General features: G+C 48.7%; 5 protein-coding genes across 5 annotated transcripts; 3 read left to right on the top strand and 2 right to left on the bottom strand.

The window, feature by feature from the left end:
- Nucleotides 1-414: 414 nt before the first annotated feature.
- On the top strand, nucleotides 415-2,010 carry I303_105940 (uncharacterized protein; the record flags this gene model as incomplete). The annotated part of the gene is made up of 6 exons (XM_018409253.1): nucleotides 415-564; nucleotides 629-800; nucleotides 862-1,072; nucleotides 1,128-1,240; nucleotides 1,292-1,748; nucleotides 1,815-2,010. 6 exons carry the CDS (start codon nucleotides 415-417, stop codon nucleotides 2,008-2,010), a joined length of 1,299 nt encoding a protein of 432 aa, XP_018261525.1.
- Nucleotides 2,011-2,184: 174 nt separating this feature from the next.
- I303_105939 (uncharacterized protein) lies at nucleotides 2,185-3,494 on the bottom strand (the record flags this gene model as incomplete). Its single annotated transcript, XM_018409252.1, has 3 exons — nucleotides 2,185-2,403; nucleotides 2,468-2,705; nucleotides 2,758-3,494. 3 exons carry the CDS (start codon nucleotides 3,492-3,494, stop codon nucleotides 2,185-2,187), a joined length of 1,194 nt encoding a protein of 397 aa, XP_018261524.1.
- Nucleotides 3,495-3,929: 435 nt separating this feature from the next.
- I303_105938 (uncharacterized protein) lies at nucleotides 3,930-8,766 on the top strand (the record flags this gene model as incomplete). Its single annotated transcript, XM_018409251.1, has 8 exons — nucleotides 3,930-4,112; nucleotides 4,166-4,854; nucleotides 4,901-5,336; nucleotides 5,384-7,083; nucleotides 7,139-8,047; nucleotides 8,104-8,418; nucleotides 8,474-8,673; nucleotides 8,735-8,766. The coding sequence occupies 8 exons, from the start codon at nucleotides 3,930-3,932 to the stop codon at nucleotides 8,764-8,766; spliced, it is 4,464 nt and encodes a 1,487-aa protein (XP_018261523.1).
- A 158-nt stretch (nucleotides 8,767-8,924) lies between these two features.
- On the bottom strand, nucleotides 8,925-10,316 carry I303_105937 (uncharacterized protein; the record flags this gene model as incomplete). Its single annotated transcript, XM_018409250.1, has 4 exons — nucleotides 8,925-9,320; nucleotides 9,419-9,974; nucleotides 10,055-10,089; nucleotides 10,167-10,316. The coding sequence occupies 4 exons, from the start codon at nucleotides 10,314-10,316 to the stop codon at nucleotides 8,925-8,927; spliced, it is 1,137 nt and encodes a 378-aa protein (XP_018261522.1).
- Nucleotides 10,317-11,140: 824 nt separating this feature from the next.
- On the top strand, nucleotides 11,141-12,561 carry I303_105936 (uncharacterized protein; the record flags this gene model as incomplete). Its single annotated transcript, XM_018409249.1, has 6 exons — nucleotides 11,141-11,237; nucleotides 11,301-11,376; nucleotides 11,442-11,552; nucleotides 11,619-11,959; nucleotides 12,054-12,271; nucleotides 12,358-12,561. The coding sequence occupies 6 exons, from the start codon at nucleotides 11,141-11,143 to the stop codon at nucleotides 12,559-12,561; spliced, it is 1,047 nt and encodes a 348-aa protein (XP_018261521.1).
- Nucleotides 12,562-12,625: the final 64 nt, after the last annotated feature.

The raw sequence follows: 12,625 nt of genomic DNA, 5'->3' as shown, positions 1-12,625 counted from the left end.
AATCCTCTCAGTCCCAAGAGCTTTGGCGCTATATAGTTTCTCACAACCAATCATATCTTTTGTTTACCTTCCGCATAACATTATCCAACGTTCAGAGGTATAAAAAGGTTTACCATACTTCTTATAACCTGAGTCTCACCTTCCTTTGTACCTTGAAACCCGTTTCGACTACTCTCACCTCACCGTCATACCCATCTATCCTTGGCCATTCCCTGGCTGCGGTCCTCGTTTTCACATACAAAAACCGCACTATCAACACGACTTCCCCTCTTTCTTGACTAGATAATCATTACCTCATCCTCTCATCCCAACTACCTATGCCATAACGCTCTTCTCAACGCCCCTCCTACCACATCCCTCAAGTCGGCCAATATATCCTATACTCATGACTACAACCTAACATTCCTGTAAGATATGCTACTATTCACGACACTTGTGACCTCCTTCATACTGGGCACTCAAGCTGCGCCGACCGACCTGAACAGATGGTTGATATCGGAAAGAAGTGTAAATACTGGGTGGCATTATGGGGCAGAGAAAGTGCGAGGAGTGAACATCGGCGGTGTGAGTATCATTGACCGACTGCTTGAACTTGTATACAACATTCAGCTGACGTAGGCTCTGGCAGTGGCTTGTGCTCGAACCATTCATCACTCCCTCACTTTTCGAAAACACGGGCAACAATGACATTGTGGATGAATACACCTTCTGTCAATATCAAGACAAAGGTACCGCTCAATCTGCTCTGAAGAAACATTGGGACACCTGGTTCACCGAAGATGACTTCGCTCAAATTGCCGGTGAGTTCCGCCATTTCCGCCAGAGGTAGGTCCCATTCTCCGTTGCTGATGATCACCACAGCCGCCGGTCTCAATCACGTCCGGATTCCGATCGGTTACTGGGCTTATGACATCTCTGGGGGCGAGCCATACATCCAAGGTGCCGCTGACTACCTGGATAAGGCAATTGGATGGGCTGGCAAACATGGCCTCAAGGTGATGGTTGATCTTCACGGTGCTCCTGCTTCCCAGAATGGCTACGACAACAGTGGTCACCGTGGCAGCGCCAACTGGTGGGTCCTTTGGGTCACTGTCATGCCGAGGAGAAGCTGATGATCGTCCGCACAGGGCTACCGATAACAATAACGTCGTCAGAACTAAGAATGTGATCAGCACTTTGGCCAAGAAATACTCCGATCCCTCTGAATTCGGTGTGGTCACCATGTTAGCTCTCTTGAACGGTAAGTGATATGCAGTCGTGTCTCAGGTCAAGGCTTATATGTGTACGGTAGAACCTGCTACATACATGAACGATCAGTTACTGCAAACAACCCGACAATACTGGAAAGATGCTTATGGAGCCGCCAGGTATCCGTTTGGTAATTCGGATAAATCCGGTCTCGTTCTCGTTATTCACGATGGTTTCCAACCTTTGACCACATTCAATGGATATATGACTGAGCCAGAATACGAGAGCGTCTTCATCGATACTCACAACTACCAGGTGTTCAACGATGATTTCGTCGGATGGAACTGGGATCAACACGTCAAGGGTATCTGTGACAAAGCTAGCGCGTACTCGCAATCGCCCAACTGGCTAGTCGTCGGAGAATGGAGCTTGGCGACTACCGACTGTGCCAAATACTTGAACGGTCGAGGTGTCGGTGCTCGATACGACGGCTCTTACTCTGGATCTTCTTATCACGGTTCATGTAGCGATAAATCCAACGATGTATCGCAATTCTCCAGGTAAGTCAGATAGATCTATGACAGGCGCGTTATGCGCAGAAAACTGGTACTGATGATTGGTTCTAGTGAATACAAGGAGTTCATGAGAAAATTCTTTGACGTTCAAGTCCAGACTTACGAAAACAGCGGTCAAGGATGGCTTCACTGGACCTGGAAGACCGAGTCAGCTGCTGACTGGGCCTATCAATCCGGGCTCAAGAACGGTTTCATCCCATCCAACCCCACGGACCACAAGTATTCCATCCAATCTCTTTGTGGTTAAGTTCAGTTGATTAGATTCAGATCATAGAATATTAGATACGCTGTAGCAACAATAGTGATATTACAGAGACGGAAACGGACGGTTAAACCATGGTAGGACATTTATAGTGTTTCATTCTCTCCCAGTAGTCATCTTGCGAATGCACACAGCATGCATATCCCTAACATTCTTGCTCTACCATGACACCCTTATTGTAGCACCTGGCGCCGTACAGATCGATGCAGTCGGATTTGAACAAACAAATCCACCCTCGCTCAAAGCTAGAAACCCGTCTTCAACCCTCGGTAATCCATGTATCGCATCTCCTGCCTCATCAGAACGAGGAAGAGAAGAAAATGTGAGGACACCGGGGGACGCTTTCGGTATCGATATCCGGCTTTCTCGATGCATGAACTGTTTGCTCGCGATGATTTATGATTTAGTCGAATTACGGCATTCAGACAGTTTACGAACTCACCTGCACGGTTTGACCCGTCACAAGGGAATCTTCCATATCCAATGACATAGCACCTCGACTAGGATCTCCACTAAGTATCTTGACCGCTTTCTGCAGTTTGCCGCTTTGGAGAATACCTAGATAGAAATCTTCTTCTTTCGTTATGCCCGTGCCGCCTCGTTTCTGTATAGCCTGTATCAGGACTTGCGTAGGATTCGAGTTCGCACCGTCTATAGAAAGAAGCATATTGCCTTGCGCACTGCTCCATTGTCAGCTTGAGATCGGGGTATTGTAGAATGACGTTCGCTTACCCGGTTATGATAGCTGGCTCGGTCATTGGGACCAGCCCAAAATCGACCTCTACGGCTGGACGCTTCTTGAACGCCAGACCGAGTGTTCCTTCTGAGTAGATCTGACCGTTGTGTAGCAGAGTATATGGTCGATTCGTGATAAATGGCGTGGCCGCTGTTAAGAGGCCCACCTTCGAGGCAGAAGGATACATCAGATCCAAAGCTTTGAGTACGGGGTTAGGTCTTCCGTCCGTCAACAGCAGGAAGCTTTCAGCTTCTACACCTTCCAGTTCGCCTATACGCTCTGTAATAGCTTCGCCCTTCCACATGCCTGCCCATCCTTCGCCAGCCAGTAGAGCCTCCGCTTGACCCTGTCCTGCACCTTTTAGGTCTTCTTCTCGCTGAACCCTCTGGCTCTCGGGCCGTTGAAACCTGCCTACCTCAGCCGGCGGTCTACCGGTAAGCGCGCTCCTGAATATACGAACATCTTCAGGGAAAGTCGCTACTGATATTGTCGGCTCTTGACCGGGTGGTGTGACGGAGAAAGATCCTATGGAATTGGGCAGATGCTTTTGCAAGATTGGAAGATGTCGAGGCAAATTTTCAAGGGAAGTGGACAACAGGAACAGCCAGGTCGAGTTGGGCGTCGGATGTTGAGCTAAATTCGATTCGACATGTTCGGGCGTCGGGGAGAAGAAGGTTTGTGCTCGGGTATGCAGTAGTCTCTTGGCTGTGGTCGCGGACCTTCTCAGTGGCATCTTTGTACGATTACGCTTGAGGCTGTCTTCCGATTCTTGGTGATGAGATGAGATAAACCAGCTATCGAATTGATCGCCCTCCACCAGACAAAGAGAGTGAACGAGTCACGTGACCGGCCCGGTTCCAGCATGACGAGGTGAGTTGCACCCACTGCGCGTCGAAGTTGACAGAAAGACAAAGCAAGTTGATATTGCAACATTTCCTTAAGATAGATTCAATCGCTCTTTTGCTCACGATATATACCCAAGGCGTTGATAAACAAAAGGGGAAGTGTCCATCGCTCTGACTCGCCTTTCACGACTCTCACGAGATCGTCTTCTTTATACACATATCCGCCGAATCTCTCGCTAGTCCAAACGAAACGACGATCTCGATATTGCCGATAGAATCATCAAGAGATTTGCGTATATGGATCGCACATCCATATTTCGATCATGAGACCCCAGCCGCGTTCGCGCGAACCTCGATCAGCTCATTATACACCTACCATCATCACAGCATTCATCCTGATATGCCTGATCATATCTCCTCTTGTTGCCTTCGCGGGCGATCCAGAGGTCACAGTGACCCGCGTAGAGAATCTTCCGAATCGATTGTTCTATTTTGATGACACTCCAGTGAGTGGTCGTCCTTGTTTCAACTCCTGATCCTAGTGCTGAGTCTCCCACAGGTGGTATTATTCCATGATCCCGTCAAGCTGTCTGTCATGCGATCGCCCGACGAGGGAAAAACATGGTCCCCAATCAGCGGTCCTCAAGAAGGAGAAGCAGTACGGCTTATCGATCATCCCCATAACAACAAGATGGCTTTCATAATTGGCAGAGACACCACTCACTGGGTCACATATAACCAAGGTGATAGTTGGCAGTCATTTGAGACTCCCAGGGAAGCAAGTCTTGGCGCTTCGATGCTCTCCTTTCATGCGGAAAACGATGGGTGGATCCTTTTCCAAGGTAGAGCCTGTGAAGACACAGGGAGGGGGAAATGGGGAGGAGGCAAATCGTGCTGGGACGAGACTTACTACACTCAAGACGCGTTCCGATCCACCCCTAAACTGCTTCTCTCCCAAACATCTCAATGCCTCTTCGCTAGATCCTCCGATGCCTTCGTCAATGCTCCGGAATCCCTCATATTCTGCGTTGCCTTCGATGAAAGCAATAAATCTGGAGGCATGCATAGTGTCAAGGAAAGTAGACTGTACTCCTCGGAAGACTGGTTCGATACCAAGAAATTTGTCGATTTAGGTATAGGAAAGAAGGCAAGGGGCGTGGTGGGATTGGGTGTTGTGTCGAAATTTATGGTGGCTGCTCTCAAGGTGACGGAAGGCGATGCTAGAAGAGCAAGCGGAGGGGATCCTATGTGAGTGCATTTCCAATCAGACTGATATTGGCTGACCTGTCATCAGGCACCTGTATGTGTCCACAGATGGCAAGACCTGGAGACAGACCCAATTCCCACATTCAGCTTTACCGGACTTGAAGGAGAATGCCTATACTGTCGTAGAATCAACCACTCATTCGATCGCTGTAGATATCCTGACCTCCCCATCCGCCAATATCGGGACTTTGTTCGTGTCGTCCAGCGAAGGCACTTACTTTGTCGAAGCACTTCCTGATACGAATCGAAATGATTACGGTATCGTCGATTTTGAACAGCTCATCGGTCTAGAAGGAGTCGGCATCGCAAATGTGGTCTCCAATAGGGAAGAGGTCGTTGGTTGGGGTGAATCGAAGAAGATCAAAAGCAAAATTACGTACGATGACGGTTCGAGCTGGAGATTCCTCAAAGCTCCTCAGACAAACATGGACGGGGATGACTGGAGCTGCAACACTGCTGATCTTGTGAGTGTTCAACCACACGATACCCGCACGACGCTGAGTCATTGCAGGAATCGTGTTCACTCCACGTCCACTCTGTCACGACTCCCCACAACATCGGCCGAGTCTTCTCCTCCACTGCACCTGGATACGTCATGGCTGTCGGATCGGTCGGCAGCAGTCTCTTACCATACGAAGAATGCGATACATTCCTTTCGACTGATGCCGGACTCACCTGGAAGATGGTACAAGAGGGTGCACACAAGTATGAGTTTGGGGACCAGGGGAGTGTGCTGGTCATCGTGGATGATGAGGAGCCCACTGATAACGTCAAATATTCCTATGACGGTGGAGCGACCTGGTCTCAACTACATCTCGGTGTGTCCGTCCGTGGTCTTGTCCTTACCACCATTCCCGATTCTACATCACAGAAATTCCTTCTTATAGGCACTCTGCCTCGTCGGGATTCTGTTAAAGGCGGACGACACGCTATGATCTTTCTCGACTTCGCTCCGGTCCAGACTCGTCAATGTACATCATCCGATTTCGAGAAATGGTATGCCCGAAGTGAAGAAGGCAGGGAATGTCTGATGGGTCACAGGCAATGGTATCAACGACGCAAGCTCGACGCGCAATGCTACGTTGGCAACAAATTTGAAGATCCTGTCGGCCATGAGGAGAATTGTGCTTGTACAGATGAAGACTATGAGTGCGATTTCAATTACGTTCGTCAGGATGGCGAGTGTGTACCTGTGGGTCCCGAGCCCGTTCCCGCCGGAACCTGTAACAAAGCGGACGACAAATACCTAGGCTCGTCCGGCTACCGAAAAATTCCTGGTAACACCTGCGAAAATCGATCCGACAAGGCAAAAGACAGTCCAATCATGAAAGATTGCTCCTCGGCAAGGCCTCAAGAGGGTAAAGTATCACATGTCACGCATGGCTTCAACTCGGTCATCACCCAACATCAATACTTTCCCGGTTCTCAATCGGTCCTTTTACAGCTTGGCGATGGTACAGTCTGGCAGTCGAGTAACGAAGGATTCTCCTGGAAACAGCTTTATGAGCAGGAGACTTTCCTCGGGGTGACGATGCACACTTTTGCCGGGGAAAGAGCTTACCTTCTCACGGATTCCAAGAGAATATACCATACTACCGATTATGGGCGATCTTGGAACGTCATCACGGCGCCAGAACTGCCTAATAATTTAGGTATCACGATTCTCGACTTCCACCCTACCAAAGCTGATTGGTTGATATATACTGGTGCCATCGACTGCACCGACACCCTATCTACCAATTGTCGAGCCGTGTCGTACTACTCAACAGATCACGGACGACGATGGAAGAAAATCGAGGAGTATGTTCGAAATTGTGCCTGGGCGAGAGATGCCAGGTTGAAGATTGATGAAAGAGAGATAATATGCGAATCGTATAAGAACAAGAAGGGATCACAGCTCGGTGGGGAGTACAATCCCCTGGAGCTAATAGCTGGTCCCGGGTACTACTCAAAGAAGATCAAACTCTTCGATGCGGTCGTAGGATTTGCTAGTTTCTCGGAATATCTCCTGGTTGCTCAGCTCAACGAGTTAGCAGGAACGCTGTCCTTGCAAGTATCCCTCGACGGCTATCACTTCTCTGAAGGCCAATTCCCACCTTCTATGAAGATTGAAAACCATGCCTACACCATATTGGAGAGTAATACAGACTCTGTCTTTATCCATGTTACGATGAATTCCGATGTTGGCAAGGAATGGGGAAGTATATTCAAGTGAGTCAATCTAGTGTCTGAGGCGTGAACGGGAGAAGCTGACCTGTAAATCCAGGTCGAATTCCAATGGAACCTACTACAATCTGGCAGTCGAGTACGTCAACCGTAATACAGCTGGTTACGTCGATTTCGAGAAAATGCTCGGACTCGATGGTATCGCTGTGATCAACGTCGTTTCGAATCCTAGAGAAGCGGATCTATCCGGAAACAAGAAAATCAAGACTTACATCACTCACAACGATGGGGCTACTTGGAAACCTATGAATCCTCCTCCGAAGGACTCACTGGGCCAAGAATACGATTGTACTTCAACGGCTTGCTCGCTGCAGATCCATGGCTACACGGAAAGGCGAGATCCAAAAGCGACTTACAGCAGCCCTTCAGCCGTTGGATTGATGTTGGCCGTCGGAAACGTTGGCGAGAACCTAGCTGCCTACACCGACTCTGACGTCTTCTTGACCCGAGATGGTGGATTCACATGGGAAGAAGTCCACAAAGATGCTCATATATGGGAGTTCGGTGATTCTGGTTCGATATTGGTCCTTGTCAACGATGAAGAAGCTACGGATCATATCCTATACACGACCGATGAAGGACTTACCTGGAACGAATACTCCTTTGGACAAACCTTACGGATCAAGTCTATCCAAACCGTTCCGGACGACACCAGTCGACGATTCATGCTCATCGGTAATGAACCTGGCAAGAATGATAAATCGGTTCTCGTACACCTCGACTTCTCTGCCATTACCAATATCAAGTGTCAATTGAGCATAGAAGATCCGAACCACGATGATTTCCAGCTTTGGTCACCCAGTGAAGGTCGGGAAGAGAACTGCTTGTTTGGTAGACAAACCATGTATCACAGACGGATCAGAGATAGGAATTGTTACGTCGGCCAGAGAATCGACCAACCCAAAACGATCGTCAGAAACTGCACATGCACCCCTGCAGATTTTGAATGGTAAGCCCTCCTATCATTCATCCCATCATACACCATGCTGACTGTCCGGCACGCAGTGAATTCAACTATCGACGAGATGCAAACAACAATTGTGTGTTGGTGGATGGCGCTTTACCCCTTCCCATCGATACCGAGTACGAACAATGTGATGGAAACACCGAATTTTGGTACGAAAGGACGGAATACCGAAAGATACCTTATTCCTCTTGCGAGGGCGGAGAAAGACCTGATAGGGGTAGGAGGCATGAATGTCCCGGCCTTATTCTTCGGGGCGGCTTAGGCGGACTATTCTGGGGCTCAATAGCCATGATACCGTTTGCATTCGCTGGTTTGGCAGGTTGGTACTACTGGACGAAGGGCAGTCGGCCTGGGTGAGTCATCGAATCTGCATTGTTAGTCTCGGTTCAAGCTGACCATTGAACTCAGGTCTATTCGATTGGGAGAGCATCGCGCGTTTGGAGACGACTCGCCTGCAGCTGGCGTGCTATCGATCATTGCGTCGGTACCTATATTTCTTATCGCGGTCACCCAAGAAGGATGGGCGTGGATCTGTAGGAAGGTGCCCTTCCTCGATGATTTATTCGCAAGTAGAACGCCATATAGGAGCGTACCAATCGATGATGATGGTGAGTTCTAGCGCGATACCGCCTACATGCAATCACAAAGCTGACTTTTCGGTTCATACAGCCGAAATATTAGGCAATTACGAAGACGATTAGTTCAGCATAATTAGCAAATCGATGGGAATGATAGAAGTCTAATGCATATGCTGATTCCCATTGTCTATTTTTTCGCATCCATCGTTGACTTGACGCAACTACAACCCTGTGATTTTGATTTCGACATGTCCTACGTTCCATATTCTCAACAACAGTCTTTATACCTGGGCTTCAATCCATCGTTGATGTTTATCTACCAATTCCTTGATTATCAATTCTTCGATCTCAACCTCTCCGTCCCTTCCTTTACCGCTTTTGAGTTCGCCGTTCTTCAGATCTTCCAGCCTCAGCCACGTTTCTTTGTATTCCTCCTGATTCGTCACTGCTGCCGGGTCCAATTCTGATTTCCCATCGGATCCAGGTTCGACTATAGGAGGGGTTTGCGCGCCTTTCAAGCGGTCATCCCCCTTCCCTTTCTCTGACAGATTGCGCCGTTCGACAAAGACGACTTCGTATTTCCTTCGATGTAGGTCATTGCCTATGACCAGCTGATGACCGTATCTGGATAGTGCTGCTCGGGATTTCGGGATCAGAAGGGCTTCATCTGTTTCAAGCTGTGCCGTGAAACGGAGAAGGGTAGAGAGAGAGAAGGAAAAAGATCAGCAAGGAGCCTCCACATCGATTGGGATTGACGGGTGTGGTGTCGGCTCACTTTGAAGCTGACTATATAGCCTTCAGGTGTCCATTCTTGCACCAGAGGTTTAAGTACTTTTGGTACTTGATCCATCTCCAGGCTTAGCGTTCCCTTATTAGACTGTATCTTATGTTCGGCGACCTTTTCTTCGGGCAAGAAGAAATCCGATACCGCCGCCGCCAAGTAAAACATGCCCCTTCTCCCCAGGCTCGCCATTGAGGCAGTGACCGCCTTGAGTAGCCACAAGTAGTCGTTGACAGTCTGGAACTCCACAATTAGTAGCGTGCCGGAGGTCTGGGAATTGTGGTATGCCTGAAGAATTGGTAAGAGCGTCTTAGCGTTTTCGGGAGAAACAACAATTGACGGCTCTGTCGACGACGACGAGGAAGAGGATGGAAGCTGAACAACAGATAGAAGGTCCAGAAAGGGGTTCAAGGAGTGAGAGTAATGTCGCGAGAATGGCCGCAGGGAATGTAATCGATGTAAGAATATGACGGCGTATCCTTGCGATAGGAAGTATTCGGCGGATGTCGCTCCTCTTGTACCAGCGGAGAAGTTATCGAGGAATCGGACACTGGTGGTGAGTAAAGCAGATTTAGTCACACACTTCTTGAGCTGAGCAGTCTGAGCGTGACTCGCTGAAGAGATGCTCACGTATTGGATTCTAGCGGGACCGTCGTTCCACCACTCTGATTAGCACAGAATTTAGCTTATGCGTGATTCACGCGATATTTCTCAGATGTAAGTGAAGTTGAGATAGGCTTACGGTTACGAGCACGACCTTTTTACCTTGTACAGCCTTCCATTTCTCGACGAACTGGTGCATCTTCTCGCTCTTCTCCTTCAGACCCGCCGGCGGCTTCTGGGTCTGGAAGTAGCTCTCAGTGGAGAAAGATTGGGAATTCGAGGAAGCCATTTTAAATGATTCTTCTTGCTTGTTACTCGTTTGATACTGGAAGAAGCAGCGAGAGCGCTTTTGCTTGAACCTCGAGCTGCGCTGCCTCTTATACCTGATACCTGATGCCTGAGGCACTGTGATGATATCCGCCTACAATAGTTCGGCTAAGATGGTACGATACTTGTGCTTATCATAGCACACAGCATAAATTAGAAGATGAGACGAGAGTCGAGCTGCTGAAGCTAACGCGGAGATTTAGCCGAATGAGTCCACGTGGGATGGTATGATTAATTTACCCTGTGTCCATTTGGGCGTAGGTCGATCTTTCCCCCTTGTGAAGTTTAGTTACTCGTCAGGGACCAAATCATTTTGAGCTTATTACGTGAACGAATGAATCCATAACCTTAGCTTGCGATGGATGATCAAGAACGTGAAGGTGAAGGTGACATCGACGTATATCTTGATCTTGCGCAGTAGCTCATTATCAATTCTATCCCTTTGATCTGCTGGACTCTGTTATTCGACCTCCTTTGGCTTCACACCGACTAATACTGACTCGTCCGTGAATCAGCTCGGTCCGCTTAGTTTGGGATAGAAGCTTGACTAACCGTCAAGTCCTCTTTCCTCTTCATCACCATCACTTGCTTGCCTTGCTTGCCTTGCTTGCCTTGCTTGCTCGGATCACCAACGACACCCGCGACCTGTGCTCGACCTCAATAAAACTGCTCTCAAGCATATACATTTATACATAGCTACAGAAGGCTCGAAAGTTCACCGAATTCCATCTCAAGACTAGATAGTTATCCCCATCGGTGAAAGCAATATCATCCTGGATCTCCAAGATGGGCTTGCTCCTGCTTTTGGGCCAATGCGCCTGTATGTTCATAGCTAGCTTCGTAGTGGGAAGTATACCACTATGGATCAAGTCCGCTACTTCAGGTGAGCATCTCTGCAACGCTCTCCGGCGATGTAGGACTCAACTGACAAAGGAGTCGAGAATAGGGAAACACCTGAAAATGATATCTGTTTTAGGAATGGGTCTGTTAGTCGGGGCTGCTCTCACGATCATCATACCTGAGTGAGCTTGCCCTATCATCGCGGCGACCTGACTCACCTCTGCTGATATTCTCAATCATATTGCAGGGGAGTATCGACGTTGTTCGGAGCCTTGCCGGCTGATGGAAACGGACACGATGAGAGTGCTATACACGCTACAGGGTTGAGCTTGTTACTTGGTTTCGCTCTGATGTTATTGTAAGCCTTTGATTTTTCATCCAGTCATATAGTCTGCTGAGGGCATAGTAATTTCTCATCTATCAGGATTGAAACCCTAACACCTCATCCTTCGCCGTCACAACCACCATCCCCCGCCTCATCCCGATCGCACTCTCCAGCATCCTCCATCGATTCAGCACATCGTCCATCACCTGCCCACCTCAACTCTTCGACACCCTTGCAAAGCAAGCCCCGGAAAATGCACGTACACGATCATGATCACGACGAGCACGAGCACGAGGTCAGCGGGGGTGTACATGGCTTGAGCGCGACCCTCGGTATGGTCATTCACGGCGCTGCGGACGGCATCGCTCTCGGCGCAAGTAGTTTATCGGGTAATGGTAGTCTGAGCTTCATCATCTTTCTAGCGGTGTTAGTTCATAAAGGTATGTCTCCGCTCTACATGGAAGCTATCATTCTTCACTGTTCGCCTTGCCGTGCGAAAGATGGACAAGCTAATTGAAGCATAAATTATATCAGGTCCAACTGCTTTGGGTCTAACGACAACTCTCTTATCCCTCAACCTCGCTCATGCAGCCATCAGAAAACGCTTGATCATCTTTTCCTTTGCGGCGCCAATCGGCGCTATCTTGACGTTCCTGATAGTCAAGGCGTTCGGCTCTGCAAACGTCGGACAAGGTCATAGGGGTGACGTAAATTCGATAGGTTGGTGGACGGGCATAGCTTTGCTTTTCTCCGTCAGTCGAGCTTTCTTTTGTTCAAATCTGACTGAGATACCTGATATGCAAAAGAAGGGGGCAGCTGACTAGCTTGGTGAATGCAGGGAGGATCCTTCTTATACGTCGCTACAGTCATTCAACCCCTCTCGTCACATTCGCACGATCACCATTCGCACGTCGAATCAGGGGACCCGAACGGGCAAAGAACACAAGAACCCCAATTAGGCAAATACGAGCGGACTTTGTTGTTGGTCTTAGGAATGGGTCTGCCTGCTATGCTCAGCTGGCTTGTGGGCGATGAGCATTAGCCAGATCTTTTTCGCTTATTCTAAAATCAAAAATAAGCCGCAACGTTGATGAGCTTTCAAGCCT

Source organism: Kwoniella dejecticola, chromosome 7 (genome assembly GCF_000512565.2).
Source record: "Kwoniella dejecticola CBS 10117 chromosome 7, complete sequence".
Taxonomy (NCBI): domain Eukaryota; kingdom Fungi; phylum Basidiomycota; class Tremellomycetes; order Tremellales; family Cryptococcaceae; genus Kwoniella; species Kwoniella dejecticola.
Note: the sequence above shows the minus strand (reverse complement) of the source record. Positions and strands in the feature narration are given on the sequence as shown.